This window comes from Phacochoerus africanus, chromosome 11, assembly GCF_016906955.1.
Source record: "Phacochoerus africanus isolate WHEZ1 chromosome 11, ROS_Pafr_v1, whole genome shotgun sequence".
NCBI lineage: Eukaryota > Metazoa > Chordata > Mammalia > Artiodactyla > Suidae > Phacochoerus > Phacochoerus africanus.
In genome coordinates, this window is record NC_062554.1 from 10,789,494 (window position 1) to 10,808,591 (window position 19,098).

General features: G+C 40.5%; 1 protein-coding gene across 1 annotated transcript in view; it reads left to right on the forward strand.

Moving 5' to 3' along the window:
- The window catches only part of ACER3 (alkaline ceramidase 3), a 157,945-nt gene extending 145,053 nt beyond the window's left edge, over positions 1–12,892 (forward strand). The window contains exons 10-11 of the mRNA XM_047752005.1: positions 10,086–10,131; positions 10,773–12,892. Of these exons, the coding sequence (XP_047607961.1) occupies positions 10,086–10,131; positions 10,773–10,826 (100 nt within the window). The 3' untranslated portion in view covers positions 10,827–12,892. The remainder of the gene's footprint in view (positions 1–10,085; positions 10,132–10,772) is intronic.
- Positions 12,893–19,098: the final 6,206 nt, after the last annotated feature.

Consider the following 19,098-nt stretch of genomic DNA (forward strand, 5'->3'; position numbering starts at 1 on the left):
GAACAAGTAAAATTATACTTAGTATATTCTACTTTGAAAGACTAAGGTTTCTTTCCACTTTTCCCTCCCTTTTCCACTTTCTCCTTTCCGTCTTTTTTTTTTTTTTTCTTTCACTTTCTCCTCCTTCTCTCCTGGTGTGGAAATTCTTCAAGAAAACAGGGCAGTGAGGGGGAAGAAGTGCCATGCAGAGGTAGCAGCATGCTGAACTTCCAAGAGAATCAAGGTGATGGGGAAGGTACTGCTGTGTGAGACAAGGGAGCAGGGCGATGAGGGGAAGGGATGAATGGAAAAGGTAGCTGGATTTAGGAAATCAGTCACATTGAACAAATAAATTGATTAAACAATAATATAGTGAGGGTAACAAAAGCCTCATTTCTCCACTGTCTTATGAAGGATTTAAAACTATAGAGAGAATGGAGTTCCCTGGTGGCACAGCAGGTTAAGGATCTGGCATTGTCACTGCTTTGGCTCAGGTCACTGCTATGGTGCAGATTCAGTTCCTGGCCCAGGAACTTTGTGTATGCTGTGGGCACAGGCAAAAATACATATGTATAGAAAGAGGGAAAGATAGAAGGAACTCTGAGAGGGTTGGAATTAAAGTTATTGGTATTAGGAGTTCCTAGTGTGGCTCAGTAGATTAAGAACCTGACACAGTGTTCCTGAGGACATGGGTTCAATCCCTAGCCTCATTGAGTGGGTTAAGGATCCAGCATTGCTGCAGGCTGGGGTATAGGTGGCAGATGCAGCTTGGGTCCTGCATTGCAGTGGCTATGGCATAGGCCAGCAACTGCAGTTCCCTATTCAACCCCTAACCTGGGAACTTCCATATGCTGCAGGTGCGGCCCTTAATAAATAAATAAATAAATATAAAAATATTTATATTAACTCAAGAACATAGCACATACACACACACACATACATATACATACATACTCAGATACAGAAAAGTTAGGAATTCCCATTGTGGCGCAGCAGAAACAAATCTGACTAGTAACCATGAGGTTGCAGGTTCAATCCCTGGCCTTGCTCAGTGGGCTAAGGATCTGGCATTGCTGCAAGCTGTGGTGTAGTGCGCAGGCACGGCTCGGATCTGGGGTGGCTGTGGCTGTGGCATGGGCCAGTGGCTATAGCTCTGATTAGACCCTGGCCTGGAAACCTCCATATGCTGTGGGTGCAGCCCTAAAAAGACCCAAAAAAAAGAGTTAAATGTGTGTGTATAAGTTATACATATGCTATATATGTATGTTTACATATATATAACCTGCATGTTATGGATGTAGATTATATAAAATGTTGTGTATATGTGATATATATGTTATATATGTATACATATTTTGTACATATATATTCATATATTGCCTAGCTCTGCCCCCTATGAAGGCCGTAAAGCAAACATTGGTCCATTGCCAAAGCTAATATGAGTATCAAAATTAAATAGCCAGAGTTCCCATCGTGGCACAGTGGAAACAAATCCAACTAGAAACCACGAGGTTGTGGGTTCGATCCCTAGCCTCACTCAATGGGTTAAAGATCCTGCGTTGCCCTGAGTTGTGGTGTAAGTGGCAGACACGGCTCGGATCCTGTGTTTCTGTGGCTGCAGTGTAGGCCGGCGGCTATAGCTCCAATTTGACCCGTATCCTGGGAACGTCCGTATGCCACAGGTGCGACCCTAGGAAAGAGAAAAGAGACAAGGCCAAAAAAAGAGAAAAATAGCAACAGGGAACTATATCCACTTTCTTAGGCTAGAATGTGATGGAAGATAGTGTGAGAAAAAGAATGTATACATATGTACGACTAGATCACTGTTGTCTACAGCAGAAGTTGGTATGACACTGTAAATCAACAATATTTTATTTATTTATTTTTTGTCTTTTTGCCTTTTTTTGGGCCGCTCCAGCGGCATATGGAGGTTCCCAGGCTAGGGGTCTAATCGCAGCTGTAACCGCTGGCCTACACCACAGCCACAGCAACGCGGAATCCGAGCCGCATCTGCAACCTACACCACGGCAACGCCAGATCCTTAACCCACTGAGCAAGGCCAGAGGGATCGAACCCACAACCTCATGGTTCCTAGTCGGATTCGTTAACCACTGAGCCACGACGGGAACTCCAACAATATTTTAATTTTTAAAAAATTCATGGGAATATAGGCAGCTTACATGTCTACTGACAACAAAAACAAATTGAGAAAAAATTAAATAGCTTGTGTTTCAAATGACAGCCTATTGAATAATGTGAATGCATCTAACATAAGTAAATAAGTGAGAAGGGAAAGCTCTTCCTTAGAGAAGCATTCTGGCTAATAAATGTAGAAGGAACAATGGAAACAGATAATCACCATTTGGCTACTACCTTATGGATAGTTGATATATATTAGTTATCAATTGAGCTCTGGCTGATGGATGAAAATTTGAGGAACACATGCTGGCCTAATTCATAACGTCTCCCCCATGAAATACTAGTACAAAGGAGGAAATAGTGACTTAGAAGTGAAGAAAACTGGCCGCAACCAACTTAACAATGTGTCAGCTATTGACATTGCCCATGGTGGAGTGTGATTCCTGATACAGTGCACTGAAATGAGTTCAGCATCATTTCTGTGGTATTCCTGCCAAAACTGCATGGCCTGAATGTGGACATGAGGGAATGTTAATGGAATTATATTGAAGGTCCTTCTACAGAATGAAAGTCTTGTGCCCTTTAAGACCCCCAAGTGATGAGAGACAAGGAGACTGAAGAACTGTTTGAGTTAGAAGACTTTGGAGTTCCTGCTGTGACACAGTGTGTTAAGAATCCAACTGCAGCATCTCAGGTTGCTGTTAAGGTGTGGATTTGATCCGTGGTCTGATGCAGGTTGCAGCTGAGACGCAGATTTAGTCCCTGGCCCAGGAACTTCCATATGCCATGGGTGTAACCATTAAAGAAAAAAAGACTCTTAGACATGACTTCTGACTCTTAGACATGACTCTTAGATATTACTTCTGGATAGGAACCTGAATCAGGAAGGAAAAGAGAAATTGTTGGGACATTCAGCAAAATTTGAATGAATTCTTAACTTTGGTGGTAGTGCTGTTTTAATGTTTTCCTGATTAGAATGATTATCCTATAGTAATTTAGGAGAATGTTCTTTTTTTGTAGTGATACACATCGGAATATTTAGTGGTGATGGGCATGAGGTCATAGAATGACTATAGTATACATAATAATATATATGCATCATGTCATAGAATGACTACAGTATATGTAATAATATAGATACATCATGTCATAGAATGACTAGTATACATGATATATATGCATCATGTCATAGAATGACTGCAGAATACATATATATACACAGGTAGGTATGTTTATAAATATAAAACAAACATGATTAAATGATAACAGTTGGGGATCTGAGATAAGGGGAAATGGGAATTCTTCATACCAATTTTATTACTTTGCTGTAAATTTGAAACTATTTTTAAATTAAAAAAACAGGAGAGGGGAAGGACAGGCCTCCAGATCATGTCTTTTTGAGGTATTTGTAGGAATAAACAACTAGAAAAATGATCCTCAAAGTAGGAGTCAGAAATGCCTTCTAAAACAATGGAATATTCATTTTTGTGAAAAAAGGGATCAAAGAATACATATATGCTTATAAATGTATAAATTCTGTAAAAGTATATAAGCTAGTAAATAGTAGTGGTGGTCATCTGTGTGGCTGAGGGTTGAGGTAGGAGACAGACTTCCTTTTTCCTATATACCCTTTCATACTGCCTGAACTTTTTACCAAATGATTGTATTAGCTAGTCAAAAAGTTTTTTTTAAATAAAAGAATGGGATTTTTTTTATATCCATTGAGTGAGCTATAGTAGTATTTGTATTCTGTATGCTTTAATTACAGTGAAAATGGTATGATTACACATTACTCGTCAGTGTAAATTAGTACAATCCCTTTGGAAAAGAAGTTTGATACTACATGTGTTCATGAAAGGAAAACATTTGTTTTTTAAATCCCAGTTATTATATTCCTTGGAATTTATCCAAAAGAAACAATCTGGGAGTTCCCCTCGTGGCTCAGTGGTTAATGAATCCGACTAGGAACCATGAGGTTGTGGGTTCAATCCCTGCCCTTGCTCAGTGGGTTAAGGATCTGGCGTTGCCATGAGCTGTGGTGTAGGTTGCAGACACGGCTGGGATCCCATGTTGCTGTGGCTCTGGCGTAGGCCGGTGGCCACAGCTCCAATTGGACCCCTAGCCTGGGAACCTCCACATGCGGCAGGAGCGGCCCAAGAAATGGCAAAAAGACAAAAAGACAAAAAAAAAAAAGAAACAGTCTGGAAAAATGAAAATGTGTATGTAAACACAAAAATGTTTGTCATGATGTATTTAATGTAGCAAAACATTAACAATAATAGGAGAAAAATAAACTACCCAATAGTTGGAGGAGAATTATAAAGTAGATTTTTATGTGACCTTTATTCAATCATTTAAAATATGAATATGAAAAATTTATAGCAACATAGACATTTTTATTTTATTTTATTGTTTAGGGCCGCACCCACAGCATATGAAGGTTCCCAGGGGTTTAATTGGAGCTGTAGCTGCCAGCCTACACCACAGCCACAGCAATGCCAGATCGTTAACACACTGAGCAAGGCCAGGGATCAAACCTGCAACCTCATGGTTCCTAGTCAGATTCGTTTCCTCTGTGCCACGACAGGAACTCCTAGACATTTTTATTTTTAAGTGAAATAAATAGACTAAAAGCATATATATGTAATTATTAAAATTTTGTAAAAATTTGCATGGGAACAAAGGTTAAAGTAAATACAGTGAAGCATTATGATGAGATTTTTGTGACAAGATATTGAATTAACTTTTCCTTTGTTTTTTATTAATGTTAAAATCTTTTACTCTGATTCTTTTTTAATGAGGCAGGGAAGAATAGAATATATTTTAGACATATTTCACCCTAAACAACTAAAATAAAAGAAGCTTGGATGTTTAAGTTTCAGTTATACGGAAATTTGATTCTATAGGTACCTCGATGAAAGGACCATGTGAATAATAATACTTAAGAGGGATGATTTGAGAACTTAATAATGTGCCATTTAAGACTTATGTATTGTACAAATAATTTGTTCCAAAGAGTTAACACAATAGATTAAAAATGTCTGAATTCAGATCTTTGCTCCATTACTTCATAGCTCTGTAACAATCTTGAGCCAAGTTATTTACTTGGCTCTAAGGCTCAATTTCCTGGTCTGTCAAATAAGGATAATACTGTTTATTCCATAGATTGTTGAAATGATTAAATTGAGCAGGACTTTGGTTTGTAGTTATGCCAGCCTACATTATTCAGGCAGATTTCCTGCTAAAAACAACTAAAAGTGTTGGCTAAAATATTAAATCATCAAATATTTGGCAAGATTAAAAGAAAGAAGTCACAGTCTGAAAGAAAGCAGGTGCCTAAAAAAGGAATACCACAGCTGCTTTGGGCCAGAAGAATTTTGGTCAATCCATCAAATTCAGGCTCTGATTTCATGGCCTCAGAATAAAGGGGACAGATGTCAAGGCCTAGGGCTAACCAAAGGAAAGGAGCCAAGGAAGACCCCCCCCCCACATCAAGCTGGATGAATCAGAAGTAAACTTACTCTGTACTCTGCCCTCAGATGACTGCAAAGTAAGTTGTGAAACTGAGCAAAGCAAGAAATAGAAAGGAAGTGGGGAAGAGGACTATGTTTCGCAGAAGTAATTGTCATCAGCCATCCTCACATGGATTTACATCCCATCTACCCAAGTCATCTGGGGGTCCTCATGCCATGAAGCTGGGTGAAAGCTGACCTAGACCTGTAGTATCCCCCAAGTTCCTGGCAAAAGCAAATACCAAATCTTCCTAGAGAGACGCTTCTTCACCTTGGTTTCCAAAGAACCTTCCAAGGTAGCTTTTAAGAAAACTTAGTAGCACACAGTCAACAATGATCAGGCACTTCAGAAAATAAGACACCAAAAGCAAGCACCCAACAGAAATAATATAGCGGAAAGAGACCTGTCAATATATCAGATATTAGGGTTATCAGTAATTATAAAAGTGATTTTAATTCCTGTGTTTGAAGAAATAAACTTTAAAATAACTTTAAGGATGGAGTTCCCTTGTGGCTCAGTAGGTTAAGGATCCACCATTGTCACTGCTGTGGCACATGTTTGATCCCTGGCCTGAAAACTTCATGTGCTATGGGCACAGCCAAAACTAAATTAATTAATTAATTAAATAACTTCAAGGAAAAAGAGACTTTTTCAAACAAATTTCAGAAAGAACAAAATAGAAGCTCTAGAAATGAAAAATTACAGTAGCCAATATGCAAAATTTGATGTACAAGACTAATAGATTAGACTCAATTGAAGAGAGAATTAATGAGTTGGAGGATAGGTCAGAAAAAATTACTTAAATGCAGCAGAGATAAAAATATAGAACATACGGAAGTGAAGTTAAGAGAAATGGAAGATAGGAAATCCCTTGTGGTGCAGCAGGTTAAGGATCTGGTACTGTCATTGCAGCAACTTGGGTTGCTTCTGTGGCACAGGTTTGATCCCTGGCCCAGGAACTTCCACATGCTGTGGGCATGGCCAAAAAAAAAGAGAGAGAAATGGAAGATAAAAGTGAGAGAGTCTAACATAAGTTTAATTGGAGTTCCAGAGGGTGTGTAGTGGAGGGAGGGGTGAATTTCAGTTACTAATATTATATATAAATTTACCAACCTAAAACAATCACTTTTTTTTGCTCACAATTTTGGGGGTCTTGAATTTGAAAGTGCTTAGCCAGGTAGTCCTCACATGGGGTCTTTCATGGTGTTGGTGTCAGTTGTCAACTCAGGCTGCAGTCATCTTAAGGTTCCACCTGGGATAAACGTCCAAGATGGCTCACGTACATGGGGTGTCATTTGGCACTGGCTGTCATCTGGGCACTCAGCTATGCATGATCTCTTCAACTTCAGTGTCATCAGCCTTCTTACCTGACAGATGACTTTCCTCAGGGGGAGCATCAGTTATCTCAAGAGAACTGGTTGGAAGCAGCATGGCTTTTTATAACCCCGTGTCAACTCCAGTGATGTCACTTTTACCATATTTTATTGATTAAAGTCATAGATTCTGCCTCTTGCCCAAAGGACTGTTGAAGAACCTACAGACCACAAACTGAAGTCTGAACAGAAGGCACTGCTCAGCTGGAGATGGTATCTGAGCTCAGAGGAAAGATCCCATTGGGGCTGGGACCCAGGCCTCTTAAGAAGGGCACTGCTGCTACTGGATCAAACTGCTGCTGCCACAATGATGAAATGTTATTGAGATGCTGTTCAGAGGAACCCAAGCCGACAGCCCTCATGAAAACAAAACAAAAAGGAACAAGTCCCTTCCTGCTCCTCCAGCTTTGCAGTCTCTCTCGAATGTGCTAATTAGCAGAGCCTATTAGGGAGCATCTGGCAATGCAGAGATGCTGTTTGTAGTCTCAGCTCCTACATCGCAAATGAGATGAAATATAAAGAGTGGGTTTGAAGCTAAGATTCAGTAACTTAATAGCTGACCCATCTGGTGAGACTAAAAGAGAAGAGGCGAAAAGTATAAATAATCAGTATCAGAAATGTAATAGGAAAAATCTTCATAGATCCTTTAAATATAAGGAAGATAAGAAGAGGGAGTTCCCTTGTGGCCCAGCAGGTTAAGGATCCAGTGTTGTCACTGCTGTGGCTTGGGTTCAGTCCCTGGCCCAGGAACTTCCCGCATGCCACAGGCACAGCCAAAAATAAATAAGGTAAGAAGGTGCTTTTAACAACTTTATATGCCAGGTTCTTTTGTTTATCTCTGAAGTCTTCCACAATAAAAAGTTTAGATTTTTCTGGAGTTCCCGTTGTGGTGCAGTAGTTAACGAATCCGACTAGGAAACATGAGGTTGTGGGTTTGATCCCTGCCCTTGCTCAGTGGGTTAAGGATCTGGCATTGCCATGAGCTGTGGTGTAGGTCGCCGACACGGCTCGGATCCCCGCGTTGCTGTGGCTCTGGCGTAGGCCAGCGGCTACAGCTCCGGCTCGACCCCTAGCCTGGGAACCTCCATATGCCACGAGAGCGGCCCAAGAAATGGCAAAAAGACCAAAAAAAAAAAAAAGTTTAGATTTTTCAGCTCATAGCCTCATCTGGGTTAGGCACTTGATGTATATTATCTCCTTTAATTCTCACAACAGTCCTATTTTATACTTGAGGAAAGACGAGATCAGAGAAGTACCTCACACATGGTCTTAGTGGTATTGTCTGAATTTGAGCCCAGAGCTTTCTGTCTCTTCATACCAATCTAGACCTTAGAAATCACATAACTGCTTCATTTAATGGTGAAGGAAGCTAGGGTCCAGGGAGAAGTGACTTGCTCAAGGTCACTGGCCACTTAGAGTACAGTGTATTGGATAACGATTAGACAGCACCTGCTTCTAACACTTACTAGCTGTGGCACCTTGAATGAAAAATTTGACCTTTTCTGAGACTTTCTCATATACAAAATAGGAATAATAATACCCACTTAGTAGGGTAGTTTAGTAATGAAGTGTATATAAATCTCTGGGTCCAGTGGTTACCCCCACATTGTAGGTACTTAATAAGTAGTTGAGGAGTACCTGTCATGGCTCAGTGGTAATGAACCAGACTAGTATCCGTGAGGACCTGGGTTCGATCCCTTGCCTCACTCTGTGGGTTAAGGATCTGGCGTTGCCGTGAGCTGTGGTGTGGGTTGCAGATGCGTCTCAGATGCTGTGTGGCTGTGGCTGTAGCATAGGCCAGCAGGTGCAGCTCTAATTCAACCCCTAGCCTGGGAACTTCCATATGCCGCAGGAAAGGCCCAATAAATTAATAAATAGTTGAGAGTGGTGGAGATAACAGCAAGGGCTGGAATCTGGGGCCTTTGTTCCCCAGTCCAGGACTCTTCCCTAAAGAGAAGGGAAAATGTGGCAGCTTTCTTTTAGAGATCAATATCTGAAATAACCGAGTAAGGTTTTATTTTAAGACAGTAGAGTATTCTTCATAATATATGACGCTTCTCTTGACAGTTCTGGTTTGGGGGACAATAGAGTGGCATTGTAGCCGCATTAAATCACACAAATTCAACTATACATGTACATATTCTTTTTCATTCTCTTATTTAAAAGAGAAAAATTCTTGTACTATAAAATAATGTTTTGCTGAGTTGCCATTGTGGCTTAGTGATAATGAACCCCACTAGTATCCATGGGGATGTGTGTTCGATCCCTGACCTTGCTCAGTGGGTTAAGGATCCAGCATTGCTGTGAGCTGTGGTGTAGGTCGCAGACATGGTTCAGATCCAGTAGTTGCTGTGGCTGTGGTATAGGCTGGGGGCTACAGCTCCACTTCAACCCCTAGCTGAGACTTCCATATGCTACGAATGTGGCCCTAACAAGATAGATAGGTAAATAAATATTAAAATTATGTCTTGCATATGTACTCAAGATCCACTGTATAGTCCTACTCAAATATGTTTAAATAGTGTGCTCTACATAAATTCTGTATGCTGTAAGTTATGGGCAGTATAATAAATATTTCAGGGTCAAATTTAACTTTATTTTCGCTCTATGGACTGATTTTAGAATCTGACATCATCTTCAGAGGTTACTTATTTTAAAGGGTGCTATGAAATAGTGTTACCTTCCTGGTTATTTCATACCTGTATTGCAATCCTTATAGAGCTACTACATTTCTAAAATATTCTAAGAATACCCCCAGTTAATTTTTATAATCATATGTCTTCAAAGATGAAACTGGCAATCATGATATTAATCACATCAAGCATTAGTGGGAATGCTCCCTACTGAACTGCGAACACTGAAGTCACAGTCTGAGAGCTGATCATTTCTCCTTCTTCCTTAGCATCTTTCCTGCTCTGCACAGAGCAGGTCCTCCGAAAATGGTTGCTAAATGAACCAAGTTCATTTACCGGTGCTGCCTTTTCTTTGTATGTAGAGGCACTGTGGTAAATTTGTCAATGAGCCAGTTTGTATGGATTAAAAATTTGTCTGAAAAGCTTCCCCTCTCTTTTTTCCTTTCAGTTTATATACAAGAACACTTTACCTGAGATACAGGCCAAAAGTGAAGGTAAGTCCTCTTTCTGGGGAGGAGGGCTGATGGGAAGATGAGATGGGGGTGGAAGAAGGGGGTGGGTAGAAAAGTAGTGGAGTGAGTACAAGCTTCGGAACTGGATGCTTTTCAATCTTAAGTCTTCTACTTGCTGCTCCATGACTTCAGCAAGCCTCTTTTCTTTAAGCTTTAGTTTCTTCCACAGTAAAATGGAGCTGTTAATGCCTACATTGCAGAGTTCCATTGTGGTTCAGTGGTAACAGCCCAAATAGTGTGCATGAGGATGTGTGTTCAATCCCTGGCCCTGCTCAGTGGGTTAAGAATCTGGCATTGCCGTGCGCTGTAGTGTAGGTTACAGATGTGACTTGGATCCCAAGTTGCTGTGGCTATGGCGTAGGCTGGCAGCTGTAGTTCTGATTTGACCCCTACCCTGGGAACTTCCACATGCTATACCTGCAGTCCTGAAAAGCACACACACACACAAAGTTTCTGGGAACTGGTGCCAACCTGGAAAGAGTATGCTGTATTCAGGTTATTAGTACCAAGACGGCTGCTAGCAACCTACCAAGCACCGTAGTCATAGCCCATGGGTTCTTTTTCAAGGAAAACATGAACAATTTTATCTTCTTTAATTTTTGTCCTAACTTGTTTCCAAACAGTTTCTCTTCGGAATCTGGCCAGTGATCTTGTTTGAGCCTCTCAGGAAGCACTGATGAATTATTTCACCAAGAAAACAAACAAAAAAAGCGCATACCATAGACCTGGCCAAATGAATAAGGAAATCCTTAAAGATCTACATGTTCAAATATATCTGACCATCATAGCTTTGGAGTGACTTTCTGATTAATGCTGCCAGCCACACAAAGAATGAGGAATGGGGTTTTTGGGTGTTTAACTTGTATCTTTATCTCATTTGTCTTCCTCCTCCTCCTCACCCTCACCCTAATGTGTTTGAAAAGAAATAAGACATGATGTGTATGTATATACTCGAATGCCGGAAAAATTGGGCTTTTCTTAACAGGTTAGCAGTTTATGCTGATCATAGGAAATTAACTGTTCTTCTTTTTTTGACAAGGCTTGCATGTGAATTAAACTTCTCTTAATACTTGATTAAATACTGAAAACAGCTAAGGACTGGCAAAACCCCATATTCAGATGGCCAGCTGTAAGGCTGCACTTAGCTGTGTCAGCCTTGGTTTATATTTTTGTCATAGTAACCTCATGGAAGGTTGTTTCCAGGGTAAAAAAAAAAAAGCTCTCTGTGGGATTCTGGTAGTTCTTCACTGTCTGCCTCTGGGCTAGTCAGTGTCAGAGACAAGCTCCGAGCTGCCACTGGGTTCTATACTTGTCACATTCCAGATCTGTGGTGGGCTCTGGGGTGTCTGTGTGTGGTTACAGCCCCGCAGAGTGGGTGTGTCTTCTTGTAAGCTTTACGAAGGCCATCAGGACGCGTGTAGAATGTCGCTCCTCTAGCTAATTACATGTGATTGCTCTCTTTCTTTTGACCTTTGCAGATATTTAAATTATCACTGTTTTTATGTCTAGGAAAACATGATTGGTGGTCTGACCAATCCACATTTCATCCTGCTATCCTCCTAGCATAACTTACTTGAAGTGAATGTCATTATACTCTGACTTTTTAAATTATGCAGTGTGCTCCAGTTTTCAAAGAGGCTGTAGTTAAGGCCAGGGAAATGTGTTGGTTTAGCTAGAGCTAAAATGATCAGGATCCTATTTACAGAAAGCTTATTGGAATACCTGCTCCTTCTTTTTTTTGAAGGAAATGCATATAAGGGTTGAAAACAGCTGTAATTTACTTGAACTTGTAACAGAACTACCAAAAATTAAAGTGCTAATGGCAGTGAAATCTCCTTGTAAGGCAGCTAGTTCTAATTTGGATTTGAATGTATAACAAATAGAATTATTCTTCATAAACATAACACCTTCCTGGAGTAAAAACCTGATTTTGACTCCTTTGCACACACATCACTCTATTTGTAGCTCTGTACCATTTAGCATTTTTATAACTTTTTCCTGCTTATACATTGTTATAAAATCCAGGCTGTTTTTACTACATGGTGTCATGACCACAGATTAAATTCTGAGCAACAGCTTCTAAAAGAAAATCATTTTTTCTTATGCAAAGGTATGAAACACTCTTGTCATTTTTCCAATTTTCAGGAAGTAGCTTTGGTACAAATTTAAAACCAAAACAAAATTTGTTGTTTTTCTTCACCAGCTGGCCTTAATTTTAGTCCAAGTACTATTTTCCTTACTTTAGCATGCCAACACGCCCTTAGGCAGATACTCCCACCTACTCTTATCATCCTCCAGCAGAAAAAAACACTTGCCAAAATATAAATCTAAAAGAACTTTAGTTGTGCCTTAGGAAAATATAAACTAAACAGCTCCAACACAAGCCCTTAGGACTATTCTTTTACCACAAGATTCTGGCATCTGGCTACATTTCATGTGCAGCTGCCTAGGCTGTCAGCCATCTGACATTTTTAAATTAGTTCGTTTGTTTCACGCCATTGTCTTCTTGTCCTTTTCTCTAAGATATACTTCTGCATAAAGAATCCATGTACAGAAACAAAGGCACATCCTTCCTGACTGTGCTGCTAACCCCGAGACTGAGGTTCTGCCCTATTGAAGTCAGACTCAGGGTCTAGAGAGCACACCCTGACACTGAGGCCCTTTACAACAGCATGTTGAACGAGCGGCTCAGCCACCACCACCTGTAGTTCCTCTTGAATAAAGTCTCATTGGAGACCTGTAACACTGTGGCCAGTTCTTCAAAGGCCCTTGCTTCTGTTGTGAAAACAAACAGTGTGAAAGCTCAGCAAAACACATTTTAGAAGTGTTGAGCAGAAAGCAGAGACCAAATCCAGCCTCCTAGATTTTTTCCCAGTTAGTTTGTGGCTCACACGTGGTTCTCTTGTTAGCAACTCAAGTATTAGCACACTCAAGACTTTGTGCCATATCAATCAAGTACTATGGAGATAATGCTGACCTTTGACCATTGCCAAGTCATCTCTTTCAATGGCTTTATTTTTTCTCTTCTAGGATTCTGGGTTGTGTTTTTACCGGGTTGGGTTATTAACCACCCCCCCCCCCCCCCCCGCTGCCCTTTATTTTCTTGGGAGAGTTCCTGATAACAGAAAAACCTGTTTCCTGCTATGCAGATAGTTTGTTTGCATATCACCTGGTGTGAAAGGTGGAGGTGTCACATCATCTGTGAGCCCCGTAGCAAATTGTATGTCAGAAAACATTAGTGCTTCATGAGGATGTGAAAGAAGCAGTTACCTTGGGCATTTTAGTATCCTACCCTTGCTGCCAATTTTACTCCCGAAAAGTTGAAAGCAATTTGATTCTTTTTAAGGAAAACCTGTGTGAAAGGTGGAGGTGTCAGCTGACGATCACTACTCACCCTCCCCGCCTCAGTGCTTTGGTGAAACATTGCCACTCCCGAAATGATCTCTTTAGCCTTGTGGTAGTATATACATGAATGTTCCCCAGGAGAAGCATTTATCTTTGAATAATCCACAAATCAGAACCCCAAACAGTGGTTTAGAATTACATCAAATATTGTGGTTTAAACTCAGCGGAAAGTTTCCAGGACTGGGCTCTCCTTTTACCAGGAGGGTTTTTCATATACCAAGGAGAGGAAGAGGTGTGAGTCAAAGAAAATCAAGGAACCAAAAACTTCAGGTACACGATGCATGAACATCTTTATAAATACCTGAAAAAAACTAAGTTCTGTTTTAATGCCAACACTTTCAGAATTTAACCAGGGTCCCTAAAGATGACTAACAGCTTAGTTTAAGGTTTTGAAGAGTCCAATGGGTTGCATATTACTTTGCTCTTGAAAAAAAAAAAATCATCTGTTACTTTGTTTTAGCTCTTAATTCCATATTTACACAACAGAAAAAATTATTCTAACCCTGTAGTTTATGATGTACTACTGGATAAGCATTTATGTAAAATTTATGTTTCGAAGAGAATCAGTTCTAATTGGAATGTGCAACTGTGTGGTGATTTGCAGATATACCTCTGTCTTAACATTTTGCATCATATCATTGCCATAACGTAATTAGTTTGATCACTTTGTCTTATTTTTCAGTGTCTAAAATTACAGCTTCTTCACCATGCTGTAAACATTTGGAAATAATGACTAAAATTTAGCTAAATGTAGTTTAAATCCCATTGCAGAGGGGAATGTAAAGTGAAAAGAAGTTAAGACCTATCTGAATGGAAAACTTCAATGCTGTTTTTTAAACTGCTGCACTTTCTTTGAAAATAAGGAAACTTTTGGAGTTCCCGTCATGGTTTAGTAGAAATGAATCTGACTAGGATCCATGAGGACATAGGTTCTATCCCCGGCCTCGCCCAGTGGGTTAAAGATCTGGCGTTGCCATGAGCTGTGGTGTAGGTCACAGATGTGGCTCGGATCTGGCGTGGCTGTGGCTGTGGCATATGCTGGCAGCAACAGCTCTGATTAGACCCCTAGCCTGGGAACCTCCATATGCCGCAGGTGCGGCCCTAAAAGAAGACACACAAAAAAAGAAAAACAGGAAAAAAGAAAAAAGGAAACTTTTCCTTTGTCTAATTGTGGCTGCTAGATGGGGAGAAGCTGCTTAGCATTGCTGAGGTTTACGTGAGCATGCTGCTGGACTTAACAGTGTCTCCTGTTTTTGGGGAAACCTCTGCCCTCTTCGACTGAGTTGTTGGGGGCCTATAAAATAAACTGACGAAAGACAGATTGGCAAAAGAAAGGACAGATTTTTATTTACATACATAAATGGGGGTTCAGAGAAAAATGTGACTCAAGGCAGAATTCAGAGTTTATATACCATCTTAATAAGAGAAGGGGACAGTGAGAAAGGGCACTGGAGGGAAAACTAAGGACTTTTAGGAAAGATAAATAGGCCCTTAGGAGAACAGATGGGAGATACGATAGATCTGTGGTAACATCTTTTTAGATGTGGCACTGAAACTCCCAGGGGAGAGGATTTGTGACAGTTGACTTCTTTAGGGAGGCTCTGCTTTTAGGCAGATAAAGGGAATTCAGGAAAAAAGCCTCCTCCTGCATCTGTTGATTATCAAATGCATTCAGCTCAAAATATTTTTATACCACAGTGGTATATTCTGAACCCCTTTATTTCCCCTGTCTAAAACGTTGCCAGTAGTTTCACAGACCAGAAGCCGAGTTGGTGGCTGTGGAGAGAAGATTCAGGTTAGAAGTTAGTAAGAGATCTGCAAAAGGAAGGAAGATACAGATTTATAGAAAAATAAAAGCAAGACAAAAATGAAAAAGCAGATTATATATAAGCTCAGTTATTGAGTACAGAAGGTGGTCAGTCAATAGGATTTCTAGGAGTTCCCGTTGTGGCTCAGTGGAAATGAACCCAGCTAATATCCATGACGATGTGGGTTCAATGCTTGGCTTTGCTCAGTGGCTTAAGGATCCAGCGTTGCTGTGAGCTGTGGTGTAGGTCACAGACACAGCTCAGATCTGGCGTTTGCTGTGGCTGCGGTATAGGCCCAAAGCTATAGCTCTGATTCGACTTCTAGCCTGGGAATCTCCATATGCTGTGGTGCGGCCCTAAAAAAAAAAAAAACAAACAAAAAAGGCTAACCATATATTAAAACTGGTCATATCTATGCACATCATCCTCAGATGTGACATTCCAGTGAGAGCCTTGGTAATACAATCAGTGCTTCCAGTTGTGTTGTGTTACCTGGAGAACAAATTCTTATTGCCATGGAAAATAAGTATTTGAGAGTTCCTATTGTGGCTCAGCAGGTTAAGGACCTGACTTAGTTTCTGTGAGGATGAGGGTTTGATCCCTGGCTCATCAGTGGGTTACAGGTCCAGCATTGCTGCCAGCTACAGCACTGGTTGCACATGCAACTCAGATCTAGTATTTCTGTGGCTGTGGTGAAGGCCACAGCTGCAGCTCCAATTTGACCCCTGGCCTGGGAACTAACATATGTTGCAGGTACAGCTGTAAAAAGAAGAAAAAAAATAAGTATTCAATAAGAGTTTTTTCCAAATTTTGGAGGGTTCAGGCAGGGAGAAAAGATAAAATGTTTCATTTTTCTTTACAAAGATATAATCTAAATTGCTGTAAGTTACAGATAGTTTAAGAGAAGAGGGGTTCCTAAAATCCAGAAAAGAACATTAAAGAACCATTTTTGCTTTTTCCCAAGCAATAATCATAGAAGGAATTATTATCATTCTTTATCACTCTGTTCACTCCCTTGGCATAAATTTAGGTCTTTCTTGATTTGGGTCAGCAATTTTATGAACCCATGAGCTTCTCCATTAGTTCAGGAACTGGAAATCCTTGTTCAGCCCAGTGGTATGATCTTACAGTTATGTAAGCCTATTATACCTCAGAGTACCTATTGTAGTCTTTGCCATGGGTCTCTGAGAAGATGCTGTTGAAGATGAAGCCTGTAGCTGATTACAGGAGTTTTCAGGGGCATTCCTACCCATGGCACAGTAGGTTAGGAATCTGACTGCAACGGCTCATGTCACTTCGGAGATGCAGGATCGATCCCTGGCCTGGGTTAAAGGATCCAGCATTGCCGCTACTGTGGCGTAAGTGGCAGTTTCTGTTCGGACTCAGTGCCTGGCCAGGGAACTTCCATGTGCCATGGATACAGCCATAAAATTTACTTTAAAAAAATAAAAGTTTCTAGGAAGGCATCAGAGTAAATATCTGTGAATGACAGAGGGCTTAAAATGGCTATGGTTAAAGGTTTGATGAGAGTTCACAGTAATGCAGGTAACAAATCTGATTGTGACATTCAACATTTTGAGATAACTGGAGTTCTGATATACCAGAGCATATCATGGACAACTGTGACATTAACAAATTTCTGGAAATTTCGTACAGTTTCTGAAATACTTATATTAATAACATATACCCATACAAGTATAACCTAGGGAGGGTTTAAGCGTCACTTAATGACAGTGCTTGCCATGCATCTAAACATGGCAAATAAACTAATTAGTTTAACACCTCTCTTTTTACGAGGTGAGAGAACAAATCCTTTGAGACTTTCCAGGTACCCTCTGGGAAATCTGAAAGTCAGAGGTCAAGAAAATTTCATTTAGAAATTGATTTGGAGAAGCTGTTAAAAGGTTTGAATATTTGATTAAATAAGATCACTGTGAAAAAATACTTGTTTCCCCCTGTGACCAAAGTGACAGTTATTACTTTGCCTCTTACTAAGTTCAGGCCAATAATCCAAGAAACTTTGTCCTTTTAACAGAGAGGAAATTTCAACCTCTAGTATTGCATGTATACACTGTTGAGCTCATTGTATTAAAAAATTATAGGAGTTGCCGCCGTGGCTCAGCAGAAATGAATCTAACATCCATGAGGACGCAGGATCAATCCCCGGCCTTGTTCATTGGGTTAAGAATCTGGCATTGCCACGAACTGTGGTGTAGGTCGCAGACACGGCTCAGATCCTGCGTTGCTGTGGCGTAGGCCAGCAGCTACAGCTTCAATTTGACCCCTAGCCTAGGAATCTCCATGTGCCGCGGGTGCAGTCCCAAATAGACAATATATATATATATGTATAGGAGTTCCTGCTGTGGTGCAGTGTGTTAAAAATCTGACTGCATCAGCTCAGGTTGCTGCAAAGGCCCAGGTTTGATCCCCAGCCTGGCGCAGTGGGTTCAAGGATCCATAGATTGCAGCTATGGCTCACAATCAGTCCCTGGCTTGGAAACTGCCGTATGTCACAGGTGCAGCCATAAAATTTAAAAAAATAATAAAAATATAAATAAATGTATTCAGTCTTAGCCAGCTTGGTCACATGAATAAGATTTCTCCCCACCCCCATTCTGTCATCTACCTTCCCTCCTCTCCTACTTCTGTAGAGCCATTATAACTTTCTATACCCATTCAGGTTTTTGTCCTTTGTTTTTTTATTTTTGGTTTTTGTGGGTTTTTTTCCTTTTCAGGGCCGCACCCACAGCATATGGAGGTTCCCAGGCTAGGGGTTGAATCAGAGCTACAGCTACCGGCCTACACCACAGCCACAGCAAGAAAAGATCTGAGCCACATCTACAACCTACACCACCGCTCACAGCAACGCCAGATCTTTAACCCGCTGAGCCAGGCCAAGGATAGAACCCACAACCTCATGGTTCCTAGTTGGATTTGTTTCTGCTGTGCCACAACTGGAACACCAGGTTTTTGTCCTTTACTTTGCTCTTTCCCATTTTGGAAAACCATTTGACACCCTCTAAGCAACTACTTACTTTAGGACAAAATTACTCTCCTTTTTTCCTTAACAAAAACATCCTTCATTTCTTTCAGACTTCAAGACTGCTTCCCTTCTTTATTGTTTCTAGGATATTTATTTATGTATATTGATTATTATCCTTACACTTAGTAACCTTAATTTCCAGTGAAAATGGGGAAGTAGACAATTGTGAACTGTCACACATCATTCTGTAGTAGATTAACTTTGTAAATGTGCCACCTCAATTTATAGAAGTATATGCTTATAGTATGGGTTTTGAATGTGGTGAAAAAATACATATTAACAGACGCAAATATCTTTAGTCTCTAAAAATAAGAGATCAAAAATAAATAAATTTATGCTTAGTAATTAATATCTTAGTATTTTATCTTATTTGGAAATTACCTAGACCCAGATATAGAGATCTCTTAAAATTCATAATGAAGGAGTTCCTGTTGTGGCTCAGTGGTTAAACGGACCCAACTAGTATCCATGAGGACACGGGTTCGATCCCTGGTCTCACTCAGTGGGTTAAGGATCTGGTGTTGCCGTGTGCTGTGGTGTAGGTTGCAGACATGGCTCAGATCCCAAGTTGCTGTGGCTTTGATGTAGGCCAGCAGCTACAGCTCCAGTTCGACCCCTAGCCTGGGAACCTCCATATGCTGCGGATGTGGCCCTAACAGGACAGAAAGACCAAAAAAAAAAAAAAAAAAAACC